This window comes from Lepidothrix coronata, unplaced genomic scaffold, assembly GCF_001604755.1.
Source record: "Lepidothrix coronata isolate B3197 unplaced genomic scaffold, Lepidothrix_coronata-1.0 Scaffold57, whole genome shotgun sequence".
In the NCBI taxonomy this organism is placed as follows: domain Eukaryota; kingdom Metazoa; phylum Chordata; class Aves; order Passeriformes; family Pipridae; genus Lepidothrix; species Lepidothrix coronata.
In genome coordinates this window covers 5,038,559-5,063,571 of record NW_016690237.1, presented here as the reverse complement: position 1 = coordinate 5,063,571, position 25,013 = coordinate 5,038,559, and the positions used below count along the sequence as shown (strand labels likewise).

Below are 25,013 nucleotides of genomic sequence, written 5' to 3'. Positions count from 1 at the left end.
TAGAAGACATCCAGATTTTACTAAATCCATTTTTTTTCTAGGTCTTAACACAGAGAATGACATCTAACAAATTTCCTGTAATTCTGATTTTGACATTTGTGAATCCATGTTGTTCCAGCAAGGCTTGATATTCAGAGCCACTTCTCTCCTTTCCCTCTGTCTGCACAAGCATGTTCAAAGACTGCAGCAGAGCTGTGCTCCTGTTCTTCTTCTCATCATCCAACACCATTTCAGCCAGCAAAATTGCACAGCCTAATTTAAAAAAAAAAAACACATAGAACAGTTCTAATCTATTATCAGGCAGGAAAATTTCTGCTACCATATGTGGGGATACAAACTGCAAGACACAGGTGACTTCCTTTATCATTTATGGATTTGCTCTACAATTAAATGAATTATCCACTCCTCTCACAAACCCCAGGAGATTCCCTTTCACAGTATGGAGTGATCACACACAAGTCAAAGTTGTGAGTCCATTTTCAGGGGAAAAGGGGATGACTTCTGTAGATTAGGCATGAGGGTTATGCAAAACTGAGACAGTAATCAAGTTGCTTCTCTTTGGGATATACTGCTGCTTCACATTCATATTGAAATGGTGCTGAGCAGACAAAGCAGTGGATGGCGAACATTATAGAAACAGAGAAGTCAATGTTTCTGTACAATATATTGTGTATATTATTTCTGTAGGAACTGAGTTCTTTGTGGTGGGACTGAACTAAGGATGAGAACAGAACTTAAATGCTCCTGTTTACACAGAGTCTTTTCCTTCATCTTCAGACCTGTGAGGGGAAAGGGAAGCCAAGAGAGGGCTACTGACAAAACAAGCATTGCTTTACTTATTTGTCTTGCATCTTATGTGGTGGTTTCTTTTGGAACAGTGGGGGTAGGAGGCCACCAACTAAGATCAAAATAGCAGCAGTTTACAGTAATTTTATTACGAAGTGATGCACAACATTCATATCTTTCTGCCCTTTAAGACAATCTCCTCAGAGCCATTCCTGCTCATACACCTCAGATATTTAATAATTGACTAGAAAGTTTAAAACCTAACCCCCTCATCTTCATGTCTTGAAAATCTTCCTCAGTTATGTGTATTGCTTAGGAAATATTTTCAGTGTCAGACCACTAAATCCACCCCTTCTACCAGTCAGCAAAAGATATCAGCTTTCTCCACAGCAACTGAAAAACTCATTTTGAATATTAATGAGAAAAGATGAGCTTTTAGTTCCTCAGGTGACTGGGCTACACCAAATGATTATAGAACATCTGACACTGAAACAGACCACAGGAGACCTCCAGTCCAATCTCCCATTCCAAGCAGGGCAGCTCTACAGTCAGCTCAGGTTGTTCAGGGCTTTGTTCTCACATCCTGAAGCCTCCAAGGACAGAAATTCCACAGCCTCTCTGGGCCACCTGCTCCAATGCTTAATTATCCTGAGAGTGCAAAGCTGTGGTGCATTACCACAGACACCATGCCCAAGGGACTAACGCTTAATGTGTATGGAGTGTTGTGCTTTAATCATAAAGTACACTGAGGTTGTGTGGTAACCAAGAACGTTCTATTCGAATTTTACAGTCAGATACATAGTACTTAGGGGCACAGTTTTGAAGTCTGTGAGAGTTATAGGCAGGCTAACTTTAGGATTGAAACTTCCTGACTCAAATAGCTTATAGCAGCTTAAAGAACAGCATTATGACTAAGTATGAGATGAGAAACATCTGACTGCTGGAATGAGCCTCAGTATATAACCCTGTTAAGCTACTGGCAAGCTTCATGTCAACATGGAAAAGAAACACTTTAAATTTATTCAGTTGTTGAATATTTGGCCTTATCTTTAAATGTCTGTACAGATGAGATCAGTCAAATTTCCATTTAAAAAAACCCTTCTGCTAAGAATTAAAAAGCTCAGTGTGGTAGAAGTCTGACATTTCCCTGATTTTGGACAGCTGAAATGCTAAGTAGTAGGCATGTTTCTTCTGATGATTTGAACCACTGTAGCACATTTCCTTTACTCAGTGCTCAAAGAGCAAAGTAACTCTTGATTTAATTACATCCAGGCAGATGCAACTCTTGACCTTGCTCATCAGCTCGCTCTCTTTTGCTGAGGTTGGTGGGTTAGTATTGGCACAGCCTCTTTCAAACTGGTTTATTGGGATTATTGCTGTACAAGTGTGACAGGCAAGAAACTCACAACTGATAAAGAAGAAAGCTAGTTTGAAAGTACAGCTTTAATTTCCAGAGAGGCTTCCACTACAAAGTAAATGTTAAATAGAAAACAAATATCAATGAGGTATCAGGAAAAAAATAAACATTAGGAGAGATGACAATAGTGACAAATTACTTGAAGAGATAAGATACAGCATATACTTCTCCAATTAATGACTGAAGTATCTTATCTCAAGTAATGAGATAGAAAACATATACAGCCATTCAACCATATTCAGAAACCCTCAAAAGTGATAGTAAGCAATAGGAACAGCACTGAGCTGCAACTTGTCTGCGTACAGACTATGGCAGGAGGTCAGAGGCCACTGCAGTTCCTTTGTGATGTTAGAGCTGCTGTAGGAACACATTTGAGTTTTGTCCTGTTTTCACTTTTGCTTGCAGAAAGAATGCTTAAAAGGGTGTCCTTAAGATGTTTTTGAGTAAAGTCCCACAGAACAGTGATAAAAAGGGGATTAATATCCCCAATTTCAGACAGATAGCACAATATTAATTTTTTTCATTTCTGATAAAAATGAGCAGTAACCACTGAACACGCTGCAGAAGGAGAATTCTATTTTAAGGTCCAAAAAACCTAAGGTATTAATATGGCTCAATACAAGCTTGAAGTTTTAACTTGACATGATATACAGATATGTCGAGTCTAAGCTTAATACAGTCTGAAAACTTGCCAAGAGAACTGGACATTAGGGTATTTCATACACAGGAGTTTTGGCCTGCCCCAGATACCTTTTAAAATGCATAGAACTCACTCCTGCAGGAGCTTCAGTCCAACTTTTTGTAATAACTCTGCTTCAGATAAAGGGTCAAAATAATCCTAAACTAGTAACAGGTGTTGGTTGATGATGCATATATTGCACAAGTGGATGAAAATCCCAGTTTGCTTCTGGGCATACTACAGTGACAGACTCTTTTTGAAGCATAGAACAGCATCTAATAAGTTTCCTGTGATCTTAATTTGTACATCTGTGAACCTGTACTTCTCCAGTAGCTGTTTATATTCTGAGCCACTTCTCTGCTTGCCTTCAGTAATACTGAGGGACTGTAGCACAGCTCTAGAAGGGTGTGTCTTCTGTTCATCAAGCACAGTTTCTGCCACTAGCAAGGCACTTCCTGCAATTCCAAAACAACCCAAAGTGGTTCAGTGTAAGTATTCTTAGCTTCAAGTTTTTAGTGTTTTGTTCAGAGACAGTTCTAGAAGTCCCTCAGGCTAATCTTTTAATGGAAATCAGTGAAAGAACTTTACTTTCAGTAATCTCTTCCTGGAGGCAACAGTGTTATTGTTAAAAAGAAGGGAGAGTTTAGAGCACTGTCTCCACTTCAGTACAGTTCATGTCACTGCCTGACTCTTGAACACAGCCTTGCTTTCATTTGAACCAAACAACTCCCGTAAGTATCTGTCATACACAAATCTTAGCACAAAAAGATTAATACAGTTACTCCCAATTTTCTTTAATTTATAATCACGATTATACTTTATGGCCTAGATCTTATTTTGAATGTTCTCCTCTGAAACAAACTTCGGGGCTACAGTTGGATTAAGGAATCAGATGATCTTAGCAGTCAGGCTTTTCTGCTTTCTGTCTTCTCCTTTGATCTTTAATACTGCCTGAATATGAGTCAGCAATGTGCTCTGGCAGTCCAAAGGGCCAACTGTGTCCTGGGATGCATCAAGCACAGTACTGCCAATCACCACACAGGTGATTGCCTCAGTCTACTCTGCACTGGTGCAGCCTCACCTCAAATTCTGCACTGGTGCAGCCTCACCTCAAATACTGTGTGCAGTTTTGGCTGCCTCAATGTAGGAAGGACAAACTATTAGAGGGTATCCACAGGGAAGTGACCAAGACAGTGAAAGGCCTCAAGGGCAAAGTTTATGAGGTACAGCTGGTTCAGCCTGGAAAAGGAATGGCTGAAGGGTGACCTCATCACTATCTAAAACTTCCTCAAGGTTGGCAGTGCAGGGGGAGGTGCCAATCTCCTCTCTCTGGTGACCATTGACAGGACAGGAGGAAATGGAATGAAGCTGCATCAGGGTAAGTTCAGTTTGGACATTAGGAAGAGGTTCTTCACCCAGAAGATGTCTGGGCACTGGAACAGACTCCCCAGGAAGTGGTCATGACACCAAACCTGACAGAGTTCAAGGAACGTCTGGACGATGCTCTTAGTCATATGATCTAGTTTTAGTCCTGCAAGAAGCAGGGAATTAGACTGGATGATCCTTATGGGTCCCTTCCAACTTTGACTGGAACTATTGAATTGAACTATTCTATGATTCTATGATTCAAATGCAGGAGAAAGTCAAAGAGGCTACATAATTCTCATGGTATGCGTGCATAAAGTAGTACAGAACTCCAGCCAGCTGACCATATTCTGGGCACTACTGAGACAGCAAAATGACAGCAAAACCACTGCTTCTTGATTAACCTAAAGGAACTTTAGTTAGACCATTTTTGTGTCTAGAAATAAGCACATGCTTAGTTATTTGGTGATACAAGGCTTAGTAAGAAAGATTGGGCCTGTCAGAGATTGGGGAGATGATACAGTTGTATGTGAAGCCTGCAACTATAGTAAAAGCTTATTTATATATAATTATACTTGCAGTTTTGTTTCCTTCTTTTTCTTAGTACATATTACCATAATGCGAGCCTAGACATTCAAGCAAAGGCTACTACGACTGAACAGAGAAATATGTTTTTTTAATATGAACTTATGATTACTCATTAAAGATACATTAACATTCACCTTTAATTCCACAAGATGAAAAAAAAAACAACAAAACTTACCTGGTCTGCAAAGAGCTGATATCTTGCTTAACAGAACATGTATCTTTTCATCAGGCCAGTCATGAAGAATACGTGAAAGGATGTAAAGATCTGCTTCTGGAAGTTTATCCTTGAAGAAGTCACCTGTTGGAAAGCAAAGTTAGTACATTCCTACAGAAACCACAGAATATATTCCTACGAAATGAAATTAAAATATTGCAGAGGAACTAGGAGCTTCAGCAGAGGTAAAGAAAGTAACAAGAACGAACAGGTACAGGTATGCTCTGATATTATATGCAGATAAGGAAAGCCTAGTTAAAGAGAAGATCAGATCACAGGTAAGAATTCTGTAACATAAGAATGGAGAGCAAGCCTAAAGCAAGGAAGGAGACAAAGTTCTTTGCAGCCACCATGTTGATCTTGCCTAGAAATGAAATGCCTGAGGACATGCAACCTCTGCTCCCAGAGCTAATCAAAAAATGACTCATTCATACTTATTTATCCACATTCTCCAATCACAGCAGGTTTGTTTTTATCCTCACAGACTTGAAAAATACAATGTCCCCTTTTAGGGTGGGTGAGTCTGCAGTGCCTTGTACTAAGATACATTTTTGGAGCAGCAGCAAAAGAGCCTGTTCTGTGCTTCAGGATTAACAGAAATCATTCAAAAGATCATGCACTACATTTACCTGATACAAATGTCACTGGAGCTGTGTGTTGTCCTGAAGGCTGAAAGTAAGAGATGTTTGCAATGACTTCTGGAAGGTCAAATACTGTGACCTTGAGATTTGGATATATTTGTACTAATTCACGAGCCAGAGCTCCAGTGCAACCTGTTAAAAGTTTAAAAAAGTCAAATCAAGTATTTTCTCCCAGCATTTTCAGGCATTTTTAAGGACAAGGCTGTATATAAAATAGAGACATCAAATCAGAACTAGAGGCAGACAGTCAGCTCCACAATTAAACATGGGCAATAGGACTTCCTGGTGGTTAGAACAATGTTTTAAAGCTTGGGGAATGCAGGCATGACTCCTTACTGATACAGAATTGCTAATATGACCTTTGATACCAGTACCTCAGAGTTTTTTGGGGGAGCAAAAAGCTGTAAATGAAATGGCAAGGGCTTCTAATTTGTTGACAAAGAGCAGTAGAACTGTTTAGAATTTAAAAAGCAGCAGTATATGAAGTTTGACAAACACTCTCCAGTGTAGCAAAGGATAAAGATCACAAAGTGTTGGAGTATCTGCAAAAGTGGCAAAGGTTGCACCAGTATTGTTTTAATTCCTCTGACATGCTGTCCACCTCCCCAGGCACTAAATAAAGTGTTCTTCCTTCAGTGGATCTTTCCCAATGTAATAATACTCCCTCTGTGCAGCTCTAAGCACAGGGCAAAAAAAGGCTGCTAACAAGAAGAGTTTCTTCAGGTGTACCATTGGTCTTCAACATTTTGGTGGACATCTTAGATATTATTAAAATAATCAACAAAAGAAACCAAAACGAATCAAACCCTTTTGTTCTAGCAGCGATGTGTTTCAAGTTTGACACCCCAATAAGAGTGGTTCACTACTTTCATTACTTTTGAAGATCTTGGACATGTCAAAGGAGAGCAACAACACAGCTTAAAATGGCACTCCCAGCCCAATGCTCTATCACTTGAGCCACAAACTATCTTATTTTCTGTGTTGAGCTGTGTCAGTATGTAACTGATTGAGACAAGCATTCACTTATTTCAAACTACTCAAATACCATTTAGGTAACTCTGCTTTCAATTAGGCTGCACTCGGTTCCTTCATTCTGACATTAAAATATCAGGAAAATAACAGTAGTTAATATTACTACAGTTCTAGTAAAAAAATGATACATAGGTTTTAAGTAATAAAATGTGGAACTGAAATCAAGCTTTTCCTTTTAATTTGTATACAGGTACAATTACAAGAAATACCTCCTAAATCACAAGCAGATTTAAACCGCGAAAGATCAAACGCTGTAGCCACGTCTCTTGCTGTCAGGCGAGCAATGCTGTGCATGGCAGCCATAAAACACTGCTTTCCCTCCTGGCTGTGATAATAGTCCTAAAAAGAAAAAAAAACCTGAAATTGATTTTCATTATTTATCTAAAACTATGTACAACCAAGACAGTAGGTGCACACTGTGAACATTAGAATTCTAAAAATAAAAGATCAGTTAAAAGTGCCACTGAATAATTGCTAATGAAAGTCCTTTGTTGTTTTACTGTAGACTTTTGCATCCCTTCAAGAATTCTGATCACAGACATCTTTTGCAGTGTGTCTCACAAGACAAACTTGTCTGGTTTGAACCGGGTCTTGGTGAACTCCCAGAGGCTGTTAAATTCAACACTTCTACCCATGGGAGCGGGGACATCATAGCAGGAAAAAGAGGTAATCTGAAAAGTGCCTTTGGAAGAAGTAGTGTGTCTTTCACATATAATTACTAACACATTTGTTCCACAGTAAGATGTCTCCAGACTTTAAACTGTTTGAAAGGGCAGATTTAGGAGACTGAAAGACAACCTCAGGTATTCCTTCTTCTTGACATACTCACAAATTGCTTTCATTTAATTCTGACATTTATTCTCCCATCATGGGAAAATAACCAGATAACTGGACTATAATGTAAATCTGAAACATTAAAGCTCATACAATTTTTTGTTGTTTTTTTTTTTTTTTAATTAGGGAAGAAGCAAGCATTCAGTATCAAAATCTCATTACATGATATATATGCATGAATCCCTTTATGTCTCACTTTCATACAGATTTTACCAGTTGTGGCTGGTTTTGTGGCTACAGTGGAACAGAAGAACCTCTAGGCTGTGGTGTGCACAGTGCCATAGGCAGCTCATGTATTTCTGCTCAGACATACTATCCTGTACATATAGAGAGCTCAGGTCCAGACTCGTCACAGGCATCACTCAAGTGAAGGCAAGTTGGAAATCCAGGTGTGTAACAAAGGATGAGATCCAGTTCACATTCATTAAATCACTGAATTAGTATATAGATTTAGGCATCTACTGCAGCAGCTATCCTAACGCAAAGTATATTAATTCTCTTTGAAGGACCCTTTCAATGATTCCTAAAGGAGTTTCTGTTCACCAGTAATCTAAATACTAACATTAGGTTAACAAGACCTTCCTATGTCTCCAAAAGCTCTTATTTCCTTCCATCAACTGTACATGAGGGATGTAGACACCTCCTTTAGGAGGCTGGTTTCATCACCATCTAGAAGTTAAATACAAATTAAGAACCTCAGGACGTAGTCTGAAGTACACAATTTAAGCCAGCGCTGCTGTCAGAGATGAACTCCTGACATTCTCCTGCTCACGCTAACAGCTCCCTCCTTAAACAGGCACAAATATTTATGCCTCTCCACCTGCTTCACCAGATGGGTAACTCACAAGTTAAGCTAATTATAATCCTAAGTGATTCTCCAGTCTGAACACATGCACCTGGGCTAGTATTGGAAAAGGAATGCCAGAGAGATGGAAACAGTTGGTGGAAAGGATTACAATTTTATCAGCAACATAACAGCAGCTTGAAGCACATACAAAACTACAAACCATCATAAAGGAGATTAGATCCCTTCTCCAATGCATTGACAGAAAACAGCTTTGACTACACAGTCAGAATAGCCCAAATGGGATGCACATCAGTATCAAGTGACTGGCACCCAATATGAAAGGAGTGCATGTGTGATAAGGTACTAATTGGTTTTATAAAAAGAACACAAATGTAAATTAAACAAGCTTAGAGGTTGTTCTGTGAGTGTGTCTGTGGGATGGGCAACACTTCAGACAGAATTTTTGTCAGTGCTTGAATTTCCCAATATGTTCTGTAACTGCTCTACCACTTCATAGCCTAAAGTTGAAGGGAACAGAAGCCTGGGACTCATGAGTTGCTCTGTGTTTCTACCATTTCTGAGACTGACAAACTTCCTGAGACAGCACAATCTCCATTTGCCCCTAGATCAGTTCTGGCTCCTCACAGCTGGCTTTGATACTAATGAGAGTTTTTATTACCTTAAATAAATCCTCTGCTTTCTTTCCAAAGGCTCGATGGTTCTGCCTGCTGCCTTCTTTGATAGCAGACTCCAAGTTTGTAAAGAGAGGCCAAAGGTGATCATTAGAGTGAATAATGTAGCCATGAAGTGAGTATTCACCATCTGAGGTCAGGAAGGTATTTACTGAGTCTGTATTACCGTAACCTTATGGGAAGAAAACAATTGTAACCAGATTTGTTTCGGTACTTTACAACTGTCACTTAAAATCTGAAAGCATGTTTTCCTGCTAGCAAATCCTGATCTTATGAGCTATTAATAGAAATTTTGCATAAAAAGTAAAGAATTCCCAAACTCTTGTCACTCTGAAAGGAGCAAGTACTTAGTTCCTAAAAAGAATTTAGATGCTGAAAAATATAGATACACACTAACTTATTATTTTTATTTTAAATTTGAGTACCTCAGATCCCTAATATTCAAGGGAGAGTGTTAGAAGTTCCTCATCCTTGATTGCATTTTTGTTTAGATTATGGCTTCTTCTTCCCTAAATTCAAGCTTTCTCCAGTATGTTTTGCCTTTGTCTTGACCTTTAACCAAGTTAAAAAGACTCCTTTATCTCCTTTTCTTGGCACTCAACCATTTCATGTCTTACTATGTACATGATATATATGGAAACTTAGAAATACATAGTGTGGACTGAAAAAGTTATTCCTAATACTGACTCTCTCACCTACCTAGACTTTCAAGGACTGTTACAGTTAAGGGAACTAAAATTTAGATTGTTGTTCATGAAAGGACACATTCCAGAGCTCTCATTAAAATCCCGATTCTCTGCTGAAGACTGACTGCACTGCTGCAGCAGGGAACGGAATTTGATCATTACTTTAGATAGAAACATTAAAGTCTTTTCCACCAAAGTGCTTCTAAGATTATCAAGTCCAACCTTTAACCCAGCACTGTCAAATTCACCACTAAACTATGTCCCCAAGTGCCACATCTACATGCCTTTTAAATAGCTCCAGGGTGGTGACTCAACCACTTCCCTGGGCAGCCTGTTCCAATGCTTGACAACTCTTTCAGAGAATAAATTTTTCCTAGTATTCAATCTAAATCTCCTCCAGCACAATTCAAGGTCATTTCTTCTTACCCTGTTGCTTGTTACTTTTGAGAAAAGACCAACTCTGACCTTGCTACAGTCTTCTTTCAGATGGTTGTAGAGAGTGATAGGGCCTCCTCTAAGTCTCCTTTTCTCCAGGCTAAACAATCCCAGCTCCCTTCTCATAAGACTTGTACCCCAGACCCTTCATCACCTCTGTAACCTTTCTCTAGACACACTCCAGCACCTCAGTGTCCTTCTTGTCATGATGGGCTCAAAAGTGAACACAAGATTTGCGGTGTGGCCTCACCAGTGCTGATTCAAGGGGAGGATCCCTGCCCTGGTCCTGCTGGCCACACTATTTCTGATACAATCCAGGACACCATTGGCCTTCTTGGCCACCTGGGCACACCGCTGGCTCATATCTATCTGCTGTTGACCAGCACCCCCAGGTCCTTTTCCACTGGGCAGCTTTAAAGCCACTCTTCCCCCAGCCTGTAGTGCTGCAGGGGGTTGTTGTGAACCAAATGCAGATGACACATCTGAGCTATTACACTGCTCCCTGGGACTGTCCATATAACCTTTTCTTAGATACTTGCTCAGTACTATGTCCAGAGAGCAAACACAATCTAAGGTTTCCACAAAGGACACCTGAATGTGTTTGTTGCATAAAGCTTGCCCCAACACGGACCAATTCCAGCTACTGATAATGAAAGCAAAGGAGCAACATCTGTTTCCCCTTCCCCCAAATCCAAGTTACCCACAATATCAAGTTAGACTTGACAGACCTTCAAAGCATCTCTTCTGGTCCTATAGTCTTTAAGTTACATGGAGTTGAAGGGAGGATAAATTAGTAACCTTGTGGTGTCTTCTCCAGTAATCCAAGAGCAGCACACGCATCAAGGAGTCTTTCTGTTCCACACACAGAGGTTCCAATCTCATTTGCAATATCCACAGCCTTCAGTGGACCTTTATGTTTCAGATGATCAAATATCTTCAGCTTAGAGGCTACAAGCAGAGCCTACATGTAGGTAAAAAAATTTCTATAGTGTGTTGAGTTTAAAAGACTGCAACCAAGAAACAAAAGAATCTGCCTACAATTATTCTACGCAACTACTGTTCTTAAAGTGCAACAGCTTAACAAACTCCTAAAAATTGCTTCTTTCCCTCTCAGAGGGTTTCAGTATCTTAGCTGATAACAGATTTTTTAGCAAAAGCGTTTAGGAGAGAAGGGAACTCAATATTCTGGGATGCAACCTAAAGATTTTGCACGAAGATCACTTCTTTATTCAGATATCTAGCAGACTCTCATCTATAAGACTGTTCCATAAGGTCAAACATTCTTAAGCATATGAATCAATACCAGAAGATCAAATTAAATTTGATTTATCCAAAACATATAGAACTGAAACTCTCCACAAAAACAGTGTAACAGAGTCAGTTGCTACGATATGGGTCCTTGTTTTATTAAAATTAAGGGAAAAAAACCCAAACAACTTCACCACACAGCTGCACTACATCACAGCTTAATAGGATACATACATATGGAATGGGGATGAGAGAACAGATAGTGCCTCATGGTGAAGAAAAGCCCATGGGCAATAGTGGTCTAAGCTGAAAACCTTAGCTGAACTTGTAAAGATATACTAACCAAACCAGAGAGGAAAGTTAATGAGATGTAATAATATATATACCTCTTTGTTTGAAATTTGCGATTTTGCAGTTTCAGGATTCTAAAGTAGTTAAAACACCTAAAACCAAGAAATTTATGTAGTGCTCAAGAGTGAAGGCACACAGCAACCATAGAATGCATTTCTTTGCAACTGCAAGCAACTATAATGTACTTAAAAATTAATAGTAATCAAGGAAATGGATTGACCTTCTGCCTAATAGAAATTAAAGAGGAAAAGATTAACTTCCCTCTTACCCCTCAAACTCGTTATATCTTTAGTTCCAAGTTTGCATTTCATTGCCACTTTAGCACTTTTTTTTTAGCACTTGCTTTTCCAAAAGCACAAGTGACTTGATGGAGAACAGTAATCTATTACAATGATCATTGTTCATTTCTTCTTCCCCTTCTTCACTATTGTCTTCACTACACTGAAACTGTGAGTAGAAAACCTGGGGTACTTAAAATGTCCAGCTATACAGTTCTCATCATGCTTGGCTGCTACATAGAGCATGTGACTCTGTTCATGAGCTCTTATGAGTATGCAACCATCACATACAGTATGGATATTATCAGTTAAACACATCTGGAACACAAAATAGGTTGTTAAAAAACAATATCCTTAAGAGGCAATAAAAAAATTAAGATCTTCCACAGTATTCTAATGCTAAGCATTAAGAGTCAGAAAGGAAATATAATATATACAATTCTTGTCACAGTTTTAAGGCAGGTAAGTTAGCCATATTAAATGCTTTCTTTGCAGAGTATATAAATTTCAGCTTGGTTGTGCTCTTCTGATCAGTTAAAAAAAAAAAAACAAAACCTCACAGAACTTCTTTTCCCTCTCAGCTCAAGAGAGAAAATTATCAAATGGGTAACTGAAATTTCATAGAACAGACAGAACAGATAAAAGCAAATACAAAAACCCACCCAACAATGTTTCAGCTATCTTAGACTCTCTAGAACTTCAGTAGTCCTTTTTTTCTAATTATTAATACATTCATACCCCAGCTCAAGTATTTCATATTACCTGGTACATATTGAAGCCCAATGAAAAAATCATATCAGACAGCAATGTAATGAATAGTCTTATTTTTTCCTTACCTTTGAAGCCCTAAAACCATCCATCAGCTCTAGAATTTTAGATGGAACTTCTGGTGGTCTTTGTGACACTCCATTCTGATTTTCCAAAGGTACTGTAAAACCAGTTCTGACACCAGAACTGTTTTCAGAAGTGTAAACACCTCCTGAGGAATGCTTCCCACTGCTGTCCAACTTACTGGCACCTTTGTGCTCTGTGAAATTTGAAGATTCACTTTCTCCATCACTTAGGTTCTCAAAAGTGTCCACAGAAGGGATAGAGTCATACTTTTTATGTTGTACATTATGCTTAGAGGGTGGATAGTACAATTCTGCTAGCTTTTTGCAGAAGTGATTCAGAGGAAATCCCACCACATTCAAGAAGTCTCCATGGACATACTCAACCAACATTCCACCAAGGGCCTGGATACCGTATCCACCCGCCTTGTCCCTGGGGAAGAGAAAGGAAAACCAACATATATCTAATTAGGGTTAAGAGCAAAGGTAACACAGAACACAAAAAATCCACCAGTACTGCAGAAGCTGGAATAAAGATTATATAATATATAATGATATTATATATAATAGTGTACTCATGTTAGAGGCAGATTAAATCTACTAGCTGGGCTCAACACTTCAATTTATAAATCACAAGATAAATATAAAGATCAGTATTTCTGCTAAGGGTGAGTAGCCAAAGGTCTTCATGCTTCAAACAGCCCAAACGCCACAGTCACCTAATCAGGAGGTAACACCAGCTGATTGTATTGCCATAGGTTACCCAGCATTCCCCAAGACCTGGCTACCAAAAAGGTAACAGCAAGAGTCACTGAGACCAACACTGCCACTGGATCACTCAGATGCATGCTGACCCTCACCCTATTCCACAAGGCTGAAAAGCATTTAGGAATATGTCAGGTCCCAAAGTAGCTCACAATGAAGACGGCATCTTAGAACTGAAATGACCTTAGAATGCATCTTGCAGTTCTCAAATCACAGCAATACCTAAAATGAGGATTGGGAAGACAGGCCTCTGTTGTGAAGGAGCAACCTATTCAAACAAATTCCACTACATTCCATTCAGCTCTATCCAACTCCTGCACAACCATCCAAGATACGAGTAGAATTGTGGTTCACAACACTGTGCTCTTAGATGTCATGGTAATGCTGGTAATTTGGCACAGGAACGTACGTGCACAGAAAGTAACCTTGGAAATCTAATTTGTCTTTAGGTGTAATTATGCAAATTCCTCAGTGTGGATTGGAAATACATACAAGCAGATAAGCTGCAATAGACCCAACAATTTTACTATTTGCATAGAAGGAAGAAGGCAGTTAAAAGTATGTTTCCTACATAACAACAGAATCTGAAAGCCTACGTCAGCAAGCTTTGAAACCAAAGGTCAGTCACTCTTGGATCTATTAACTTAAGGTAGCATGGAATTACATAAACTGCTTGTGAAAGGAAGTTACTACACAAAGAATAATTGCAAATTTTTCATCTTAGATTTGATCAGAAACAGTTCTTTACATTTTTAGAACTTATTTCCAGATTCCCTTTCTAATAGTCTCCTAAAAGAAACAGAAGAATCGGTATCTCAGCAAATGCGATTTTTGAATTGCTGTAAGTTAGGGAACAGGGATTTTCCTTTTATCTGGCATTTTAAGCACCACTGTATAGCTTTGTCATTGTTTAAATTATTCTTTTATAATATTCTTAAGACTTACACCAACTAAATTAGGAATATTATAATGACTAAAATGTCTTTTCCTTTTTAAATTAAGTCACAGACCAGTAGGGTGAAGTCATTTTTGTATATGCTCACAGGGAGGCAAAAAACATTGTGACCATCAAAAGCAGTAGTATCATATCCCACCAAGACCATTAACACAACTGGCCACATATTATTTATTTTTCTACAGAACTGTATATTCTGGCATTGGATCCTGAGTAGGACATTTACATTCTACATTTTATTACTTCACAGTTAAGGCTGAAACTGCAGAGTTCCACCCTCTGTAATCACCTCTTTCCAAGAGTGCAGTCCTTTGGTTTCGCTGCCATAAATAGAAGAGCTACCAAAAAGTACACCAGATCCTCACACTGGAAGTTGTGAGGGGAGAAAGTTGTTCACAAGGGAAAGATTACAAAATAAAAAGCTGGGTCAAAGAGGCTGGCAGAAACTAAGTCTACTCATTACACAACCCTAAAACAGTTAGGATTACTATGGTCCAGCCTTCTTTCTGCAGTGAGCCAGAAAAGAAGAAACAGACCCAAGAGGACACTAAATTTAGCAGTTCCTTCACGGAGTCAGAACAAATGCTTCCTATCTTCTTGATTTTATAAACTGAGATAAATTGTCTTCTGCCTCAGAGAGTAATGAAATATATTCTCTGAACCTTTGGTCCTTCAGAAACCCTTGCTGTCACACACCCCGTTTAGCAGAATTAACAGAATGACCCAGTGCTGCTCATGAGCCATTTTGTTGCAGCAAAGCACTGCTAAAGTACATTTTCTTCCAGAGGAAACAGTCAGAATATTCAAAAATAATTTTCAACCTGACATTCATCCTAAAAATCCATGGTCATTTCTGTTTCAAACTACTACTTTATGATGTGCTGCACGCTAAAGTTCACCTTTCAAAAACCCCAGGAATTTCTGTTACAAGCTGTAGTCTTGCCAAAACATTCTTCTCTGCATAATCCAGTTTAGCATCAGTCTATTTAATAAGCTGAGACCCTTGCATGCTCAGAAAGTATGCCTCATTTACAAATAAGCACTGAAATAAATCCTAAGTCTACACTGGTTTCTCTCTCCCCAGTAAAACATGACTGTATTGTTTTATAGCACAAATGAATTTAAAAACCACTACAGTTTAAATCCTTCCACGGTCAGAATTCAAATTATAGAGACTAAAGGTCATCTCAGATCACCTGATATGCAGTCCATAATGCTAACTACGCCTTCACTAGGCTTCAGCTAAGACAAAGAAAAGGCAAATTCCTTAAAGTCACAAATATTCCCTTGTTGTCTCCAAACAAGTACTTGTCTTTTTTTTTTTAACAATCTAGTCAACTTCATCTTTGTAGTAGTAGTTAGGCATTCTGTTCTCATCCTGTTTCTTCTGTGGAATCACTGTTGTCTAGTATATTTGTATATGTTGTCTACATATATAAGTAACTAGTATATTACAAGGGCAGCAGCAACACAAGCTAAAAGATAATTATGGCTTAGTTGTATTGTGTCAGGTATTGAAGATCCTGAATGCCTCTGCTGACAGAGAATTAATTGTATATTGCATGAGTGCTTGCTCTAATCCAGAGTATTTCCAGTCTTCACTTTTCAAGTGCATTAAGGCTCTAAGAAGGTATCTCATTTTCCCTGAAGAAGTGACAGCTCTAGAGAAGAACAAGAACAACATACTCACCTTGCATCACCCATGCTATCATTTATCGTACACATAAAGCAATTTTTCACAGGACCAAACACTTTATGCTGGTAGCTTAATAACATACCCTAAGACCTATTCTCAAATGTCATGTGATAGCATCAGTCTTACTTACATTGGCTCCCCACTATGAATGTACTCCCATAGGAGCTCTTCAGACAGCTCAGAAAATTTTACTTTAGTCTCTTCATAGAAATCAGTAATTTCCATCTCTAGCTTACTGTCTACAGAAAAGAAAAGAAACAGGAATTGTAATTTAGAGAGCATAACATCTAAGTTTTATTTGGTAAACATTTGACAATTTTGCTTGGGGAAAAACTTAAAGATACTACACAGATGTATGACATGACTAATAACATTCTTGAGGGAGAGCGGACTCATAACTTCCCCAAAACAGTAAAAGCTTGCATTTCCAAGCTCTGCAGTCCTGTCTTGGGGCTAACAGATTGCTCTCCCTTTGTGGAATATGTTCTTTAATAATGCTTATCAGAGCTACTTATGGACCGCTGGCACACACATCTGGCACTGGGTACAAAGAAGGCTACAACTAGCCTTCCAACTCTATGACTGTTGTCAAAGAACTCTTAACAACACATCATAGTTCAATATGTAGCTGTCATAAGAGTGAGAGTGCGCAGCTGCACCTGCACTGCAGACTCAGGGATCCAGCAATCCCATCAGTAACCACCACTGACACTTTCCTATCATCTCTCAGGAAATGACAAGATTATTTCAGACCTCTCTATCTAGAAGTGGTTGAGGGAAGGTGCAATAAGGTACTGAACACGTGGGTAGGGACCCTGCTGCACCTGGTACAGTGAATCTGGTATCATTCCAGGCGAAGGCTTTTCCAAAACACGTTCAAAAGGAAACAGCCTTGCACAAATGAGTGTGCACATTACAGGTTATTAGTTCTCTCTGCTCTTTTCTACAAACACCAAAATCAGCATCTCCTGTTACCACTGTCTTGATAGGAGTGGAAATTCTTGAGGCAGAGTATGAAAGATCTACAGTACAGAACAAGGGGAGAATACTAACCAACTTCTAATGGTGTTAGTGTGGAAAAAAACCCCAAACATTTAATAAACCAGATAAAATAAGAAAATTGTTGCATGTGAAGACAGATTACTACATCTTTCAGTATTGATAAAAAAACCCTCAATCAGCTTAAGACAAAAATTTCATCTGTAATATGTATGTGGTACTTAACAAAAGCATTTTAATTATAAACTAAAACTAAAAATGTATTCTAGAAAATCCTTCCACTGATGGCATCACTTGGGAAATATGCAGATTTACAGTATTTTTATTCATCTGAATATGATGAGGCTTAAATTTGCAAATTTTAAATGAGGTGTGCTGTTATAGCATCAGTACTACAGCTGTGTGCACTTTAACTTTCTTCCTACAGTAAACAATTAAAGGTAATATTATTGTTGCTGGATTGCTCCCTGGAACCCTTTGATAATGTGTTTTATTTCTTTTGCAGCAGCTCTCTTTCTACTGTACTAGCATATTAGTAAGGGTACTGGGTTACTGATTTTATTTCTATTTTACAAGAGTTAAAAGCAACGACTCCAGAAAATACTAAAACCTGTAAATACTTTATCTACAGAAAGACTGTGTTGAATGAAATGTCAGAAAAATGATCCCTGCAAAAGCTCAACAAAAGGAATACTGGCATAATTATTACACAGTGCTCCCCAACCACTCCTCAAATTATATTAATGGTACAGTTCATATAAAAATCACTTGCTTACTCTATAAATTATCTGATAAAGAACACTGATGTACTGCTCCCTACAGTTCCTTAACCGTCTGAGCCATTAAACCATTACTCTACTCATGCCCTAAAAATGGCTCTGAAGTTGCCCTTATTTACTGAAAATTGAAGTAACTACAGATAACAGTAACCACTTGTATTTATCAGCCAGTGTAAACAGAACACAGGAATCAAGTTAATATGGATCAGTTTCTGCTCAGTCTCACACTTGGTAGTGCCTTACTTTAATTTCATTTAGAATATTCCCACAATTTACACTGGTCTTTCAATTAGTCTCACAGCTTTCAGAGACAGTATTTCTAAAGTATATAGTGTTTTGTAATCCTCCTTCCTGTGTGAAAACTCAATACAGCAAGAAGATTGGCTTTTGTGGGGAGGTTTTATTTCTATTTTGATAAGGTAATTCTTGAGTAGAAAACCAATTCAGACTGTAAATGAAACATTTTCATCCTTTTTTTTCACTTGTATGAGTCGTTATGAGAATAACTTCTAACGCAAATACCGAGCTTTAATAAAATGAAACACATACCTTTACTGTGGCAGTGTATAATAGCCACTCCTGTGAAGACGCTGTGCTCTTTCCCATTCAACCTGTCAGGGAAAAGATGTGCATTAAGCAACAGTCTTATGAAATGTTCTACGTGATTACATTGCTACAGCCTGAGAAACAGACCTTTATATTAATCTACCACTCAGGTGGGGTTGGTCTCTTCTCCCAGGCAGCTATCAGTAAGACAAAAGGGCATGGTCTTAAGCTCTGCCAGGGGAGGTTTAGGTTAGATATTAGGAAGAAATTCTTTACAAGAGGGTAATCAGGCATTGGAATGGGCTTCCCAGGGAAGTGGTGGATTCTCCATCCCTGGAGGTTTTTAAGATGAGACTGGATGTGGCAGTTAGTGCCATGGTCTAGTAACCAGAGCAATAGTGGATCAAGGGTTGGACTTGATGATCTCAGAGGTCCATTCCAACCCAGCTGATTCTATGATTCTGTGATAATGGGTCTGACATGCACCCTGAACAAATGTATTTTATTTTAGTCATTTCAATATAGGTGAAAAGACATGGGCAAAACAAAACCAACCAACCAAAAAAAAAACCAACCAAAACCCACTATCAAAAGCTTCAGTTATTTCAAGTCTCCAAAATATCACTTGTACTGTACTGGAAAAGTAGTTCATGCTATCAGTTTATTCACTGTGCATCAGGAAAGTGACTATTTCAAATGCATTAGAAAAGACTAGTCGGCACAAATACTGCTTTTACAGCCATCTTCACTGAAAGTTGGCAGTACATAGCTAGATGATGCAACTTAGACTAAGCAAGTGATAGGGAACTAGAGCATATGTTCTCATGTCATCCAGACTGGCCCTCAGAAACCCCACGGCAAGCCAGAGAGCAGAGAATCCAAATTCCATTTCCTCTCACTCCCTCTCGTAGTGGCTCTGGAGTGCCACGCTGTGGCTGATTAGTTTTGAGGACTTCATTAATCTACTGTGTCAGCACTCACTCACTCACTCTCATGGCTGGGTTTCACGGACGAAGATTTGGGAAAGGTCAGCAATAGAAGTATAATAAATAGCAAGCGAACGTGAATCTTTGAAGAGACTATTTAAGGAATAGCCTCAATGATTAGCCAGAATATTTTTGGATGTGATCAGAAGCATCTCACACTTTTTGTGTCCCCTAAAGATTCCACACTGAATTGTTAAGATGAAACAGTGTGTGCAAATTTTCATCTGACACCTTGGATATATGCAAAGATGTATCATCATCTCCATTTTTTCCTGGAGTTCCAAAAAGCTAAACATTACATGCATTTTATATCGATTGATCTAAACTTACAACAAACAAAACAAAACCCCAAACATTTGCATATGTTAGAAGTAGATTAGGCTCTGGGGGGAAAAAAAAAATTAATTAGCTGGACATGGCATAATTTCAAGCAAAAACAGTTGTGAAAAATCTCTTGCCAGACAAGACTCCTTTGTGAATCTCATAATAATAACACAGGTTGCTAGCCCTTGTTTTAAAAAACTACTGTTAAATTTGAACATGCCACAAAGGATCAAACATTCAACAATGAAAAAAATTAAAAATCTATATACACTTACAGAACAAAACTCAAAAAACCATCAAGCCACTCGTATTCACTTTTTAGATGTCTGAGTTATAATGTAAACTGATGAAACGAGCAGTGCACCTTTTCTTCCTCTACTCCATAATAAAACAGAAGCATGATCTGAGGATTCCTCACATCTCATCCTTCAGAAAGGTGACTAGAATTAGTTAGTTAGTGTTTCTTTAAAAAAAAAAAAAGTGCTATAAAACAACATTAAGCTTGTAGTAGGAAAAAAGCAGAAACCTCAAAAAACCCCCACCAGCCTACCAACTATGGAGAACACTGATAGAAAGAGATTTTTCCTCCTCAGTTAAACTACACAATTTAAAGAAACTGTCTGTGAACTCATATGATCATGTACTTTCTTGTATATGTAATACTAATTGCGGCCATCCGGTACCTGAAGGGAGCCTACAAGAAAGATGGAGAGGAACTTTTTACTAGAGCCTGTAGTGACAGGACAAGAGGGAGTAGGTTCAAACTAAAAGAGAGTAGGCTTAGATTAGATATTAGGAGGAAGTTCTATGCTATGAGGGTGGTGAGGAACTGGAACAGGTTGCCCAGAGAAGCTGTGGCTGCCCCATCCTGGAAGTGTTCAGAGCCAGGCTGGATGGAACTCTGAGCAACCTGGTCTGGTGAAAGGTGTCCCTGCCCATGGCAGGGGGGTTTGAACGAGATGATCTTTAAGGTCCCTTCCAACCCAAGATACGCTATCATTATTCCATTAAATCTCAAGCCTCAAACCACTGCTATGATGGTTCTGTCCTCCTTCCCACCGTGATTTCTCTCCCTGTCTCCCCATCCTGTACCACCTGAAGCATACAGAAGTCTTGTGATAAGTGATTCTGAAAATCAATCGAAGTGAAAACAAAACAGTTCATTATGTCTCTGATCAGCTTCCTACAGTGGAGGAGCAAGAGCAAGCAGCCGTAGGTAACATAAAAGCAGGTCTAACTTTTTCAGTGGAAGAACTGGTCTACTCTACTTAAAAATCACTGAAAAATTTGTGTCCATGGAGATTCTCATATACATCAAGGAATCTGTACAGCTCCTTTGAAAACAGTTTAATATACATATTTGGAATCTTACTTAAAACTACAGACCTTGACAGCATCCTATAGGCATCTTGCTTATCAACTGGTTTCTCCAAGATCTGCTCATCCACAGACTAAAACAGAAAGACAGAGTGAATGTGCCGCTTTTTATTACTTTTCAGAAACTGAGGTCAGAAATTATGTTTAAACCGTGGTTTCAGTCAGGGCTTCAAACATGAGTCTACTGAGTAGAGCAAGAAGCACAGATATTTTGGTAGAACAGGTAATTTAGGGTCAAGCACATAATGAGTGTCACACTCTATCCCCTCCAGTGGTGGCAGCTCTCAAACAAAAGGGCAATCCAACTTTTTCTGTCCTTAACCATGCACCATCTCTGTGGAGATGACAGGTATAAAATGATGCCTTCTACAAGGCACAACTCTGAACAGTTTACATGATCCGGACTTCGACAGCCAACAGTTGCCTGAGAACAGGATTTCCATTACATATTAGAGGATTCAAGGCAATACTTATGCAGTACTAGTGTTTGCAAAACCAGCAGCGAGGTCTCTGGTTCTCAAGATCTCAAAAACTACCTTGTTGGGAAAAAAGACTCATCCAGAAACACAAACTTCACAGTGAAGGCAGCTTTCAAACTTTAAAAATACAAGTATTTCCTACACTTGTCATAAAATAATGCTAAACCACAGAAGACTTCTTACCACAATAGTGTCTGCTCCTATGACAACATCAGGTGTTCTCATATGCTTCTGCAAAGGCATAAAGAAAGAAGATAATAATAATTCTTCAGAATAGATAGAAATCTTTTAAAATTTACAGTGAGAAAACATCAGTTTACTGGTTTACAAGGAGGGCTCTACACTGATCTGAAAACGAGACAATTTCTTCATTTGCACTGTGTGGAAAATAGCAATCACTCATGTGGCCATAAAAGTGAAGCTTAAGCAGCCTATCCCCACATCACAAATTTGCTCAAATACATTGCTAATGAACAACTGCATTCAGGAAAAAACAAAGGCATTCTCAAAGGTCAACCTGATCCTCAAGGTGGCAGACAATTCCTTTAAAGGAAGTGCCCTTATGGAAGCCAGTGTATGGAAGGGTATGGAAGCCAGAGAATACAGCCCTCTGGGATCACATTTCCAAGTCAAGTTTTATTGAAAAATAAAAACCATTTTCTCCAGCTACGCCTCTCTTATCTCTTTGGAAAGGGAACATATACAGTCCATTTTCTGGTAATGAGAGGTAGCATTATATAAAAATTCCTTGTAGCTTTTTCTTGATTTGAACTGCATCTGTCCTTAACAGCTGAGTTTTGATTTACTTGCATGTTATCAGGTACATGGTTATTATTTAACACATCATGACAGGACACCTATCTGTAACTGTGACCACTACATTAAAACATTTGTAGGGAGGCAATTCTTCTACAGAAATGCTGTTGATATGCTTTAAATTGCTAAATGATGTCTAAAATTAGTGGTACTAATTCCTGTATGAAGAAGTATTTTGAAATCCATTGAACAAGCATTATCCCCAGCACAGTGTTTTGCAATGAAAGTCCAAAGTAAGTCATTTAGTGAGGCTGGGTTTAAAATCCACTCTCCTAATGTTGTATCATTGTCTGAAAAGTAGTTGACAGAAAACTGGGTAACAATTTACTTTAGAGATCATGCAATATTTGCTTTGAAAAATGGTGACCTCTAGCAACACAGTTAGTTTAAAGTGTTCAATATTCCTTTCCTGCCACCAGTATAGCATCAACAAACATACCTCTCTCTTTCAAAGCTTTATTATTAAGAAATTATTATGGTGCATTTTATGGGATTTAATCAGCTAGACTTCAAAATAGGTCCTGGTAGACAACAGCCTTATGGCTCAAACACAGTGATAACACTCAAGGTCATAAGTCAAATACATCATTGACAGTTTAAGCTGCATCACTGGTTGATAAAATTTAGGATACAAAACTAGGTTCTTGTCTACAGAACCTGAAGGCACATCAACTTCTCTCTTCTTGAAATGAAGCTGAGTGTTTCTTTGTCCAGAATAGAATTTGTCTTTTTTTCTGCTTTCTTCTGGTATTTCTACACTCACAAATTCTGAGCTATTGTTGTCAATACTGTTCAGTGAATGCTACAGCAAAGCATTGGATTCATATCAGGGTTTTTCCATAGTCTGTCTTCACAATCAACAAACACCTGGAATTAGGTCACCCACACACCTGACTTTTCAAAGGAACTATCTCCCAAACAAGAGGAGGTTTGCTGCTAACGAAAGCTGCAGGCTACTGCAGTTTGTGCAAAGCCTGAACTGCAGGCATGAGAGTTTTGATTAGGCAAATTAATTTCAGAAAGCTGTCTTTCACGAATGACAGAAAAATAGCTATTCACCTTCGGTGGAGAAAAAGGACTCAGAGGTCACTTAAGCAGTGCATGCAAAATGAGTCACAGGAACACGCACCACCTAAAGACAATCTCATTGCCAAAATAGCTAGTAACTTACTACATGCATTCTGTTTGCTACTTCAAGAGCTTTCTGTCTTGCTGTTTCCACAGCATACTCAAAAGGGGCTGCAAAAGATGACTTTTCAAGTGTCTCCTTAAACCAGGATGGAACCACCTCAAACCGCAGGCCCTGTAACAGAGGAAAGTGATGCAATCAATCTGGTCTCGTTATTAAATATTGCTCACAAGGCATATCAAGCAAGTGGCAAATTTGACTTCTTGCTCTTTCCACTTTAACACACCTCCCCCGGCAAACCCATAGGGGAAGAACACAGTGCTTTACCACAGTGTTTAGCACACACATGTAATTTGCAAACAGCCTAAAACAAAACACACAAAAAAAGCAGTCAGAAGGAACTTCTAAACCAGTGTGCTTATTTGATCTTACTCTTATTTATTAGAAGCTAATTACATTAGTAATTTCATCAGTCTTTTCCTATAAGAACTAACAGTATAAAACTTATATGCTTCATAAACAGAGTATTCTACTAGTGCATTTTTTTTTAATTGAATCTATCCACAGCACTTGTGCAAAGTCTTATAGGAGCTTTACCAGCCTTTACGTGTCCTTATACATGTGATGGAGAGAAAACAAAACCAGCCGGTTTCTGTATGGTTTTGTCAAAAAAAAAAAAAAAACAAAACCCTCAATTTTTTGTTTCCAGGTTACACTTGCGAATTTACTACACCCAGCAGGCACCTTAGGTTTCTAACAACTGAGTACATGCCTGAACCTCAGCACTTCTCCAAATATTCGTACTGTGAAGCTATTTTTTCCATTTAAGTTCAATTTCTCAGTAGAATTATTAAGAACAATAACACTAAGCAATCTAAATTGGATGGGTAATACCGAAGTGCTATTCAAAAGCCTCCCGCGGCCTGCCTAGCGAGGCAGGGGCTGAACGGGGTGAACGACGAGTTACGGCCTTCTTCGCGTTCCACAGATGCTTTACGGAAAGGACACGGCTACCTTGCTCCCCCCGGCCCGCTCCCACCGATCCCATGGAGCAGGGAGCGGGCGGGCCCCGCAGGCCCGGCCCGGCGGCTGGAGGCGGCCGCTGCCCGCACACTGCGGCCTGGGCGAGGCGAGCGCCGCCCGGCCGCACTCACCACGTTGGTGAGGATCTCCTGGCGGCGCGGCGAGGCGCTGGCCAGCACCACCCGCTTGCTGACCAGCTTCCCCAGCACTGGGCTCAACACCATGGCTGCCGCGGATCCTCAGCCTCCCGCTGCGCGCCGGGTAGGGGCGGGGAGG

The 25,013-nt window shown here is 39.1% G+C and overlaps 1 protein-coding gene across 3 annotated transcripts; it reads right to left on the bottom strand.

The window, feature by feature from the left end:
• Positions 1-25,013, bottom strand: ASMTL (acetylserotonin O-methyltransferase-like). Of its 3 annotated transcripts, XM_017816609.1 has the most exons (14): positions 24,869-25,013; positions 23,757-23,888; positions 21,953-22,000; positions 21,300-21,364; positions 18,607-18,668; positions 16,410-16,518; positions 12,870-13,296; positions 10,955-11,117; positions 9,023-9,207; positions 6,932-7,061; positions 5,679-5,822; positions 5,011-5,133; positions 3,248-3,337; positions 1-252 (listed from the first exon to the last, which is right to left on the bottom strand). In XM_017816609.1, the coding sequence occupies exons 1-14, from the start codon at positions 24,959-24,961 to the stop codon at positions 38-40; spliced, it is 1,986 nt and encodes a 661-aa protein (XP_017672098.1). In that variant the 5' UTR covers positions 24,962-25,013; the 3' UTR covers positions 1-37. The 3 variants fall into 3 exon arrangements, with proteins under 3 accessions (XP_017672098.1, XP_017672099.1, XP_017672100.1); XM_017816610.1 differs by lacking the exon at positions 3,248-3,337 and having other exon boundaries at positions 24,869-25,012; XM_017816611.1 differs by lacking the exons at positions 21,300-21,364; positions 24,869-25,013 and adding an exon at positions 24,609-24,627.

Bases quoted from the DNA above. Each gene is read 5' to 3' on its own strand.
- ASMTL (XM_017816609.1), bottom strand. From the start codon at position 24,961: ATGGTGTTGAGCCCAGTGCTGGGGAAGCTGGTCAGCAAGCGGGTGGTG. The intron at 3,338-5,010 runs GTAAGTTTTGTT...TTGGAATTGCAG, and splicing joins ATCAGCTCTTTGCAGACCAG to GAAGTGCCTTGCTAGTGGCA. The intron at 253-3,247 runs GCAAGCAGAGAA...TTTTTAAATTAG, and splicing joins GTCCCTCAGTATTACTGAAG to GCTGTGCAATTTTGCTGGCT.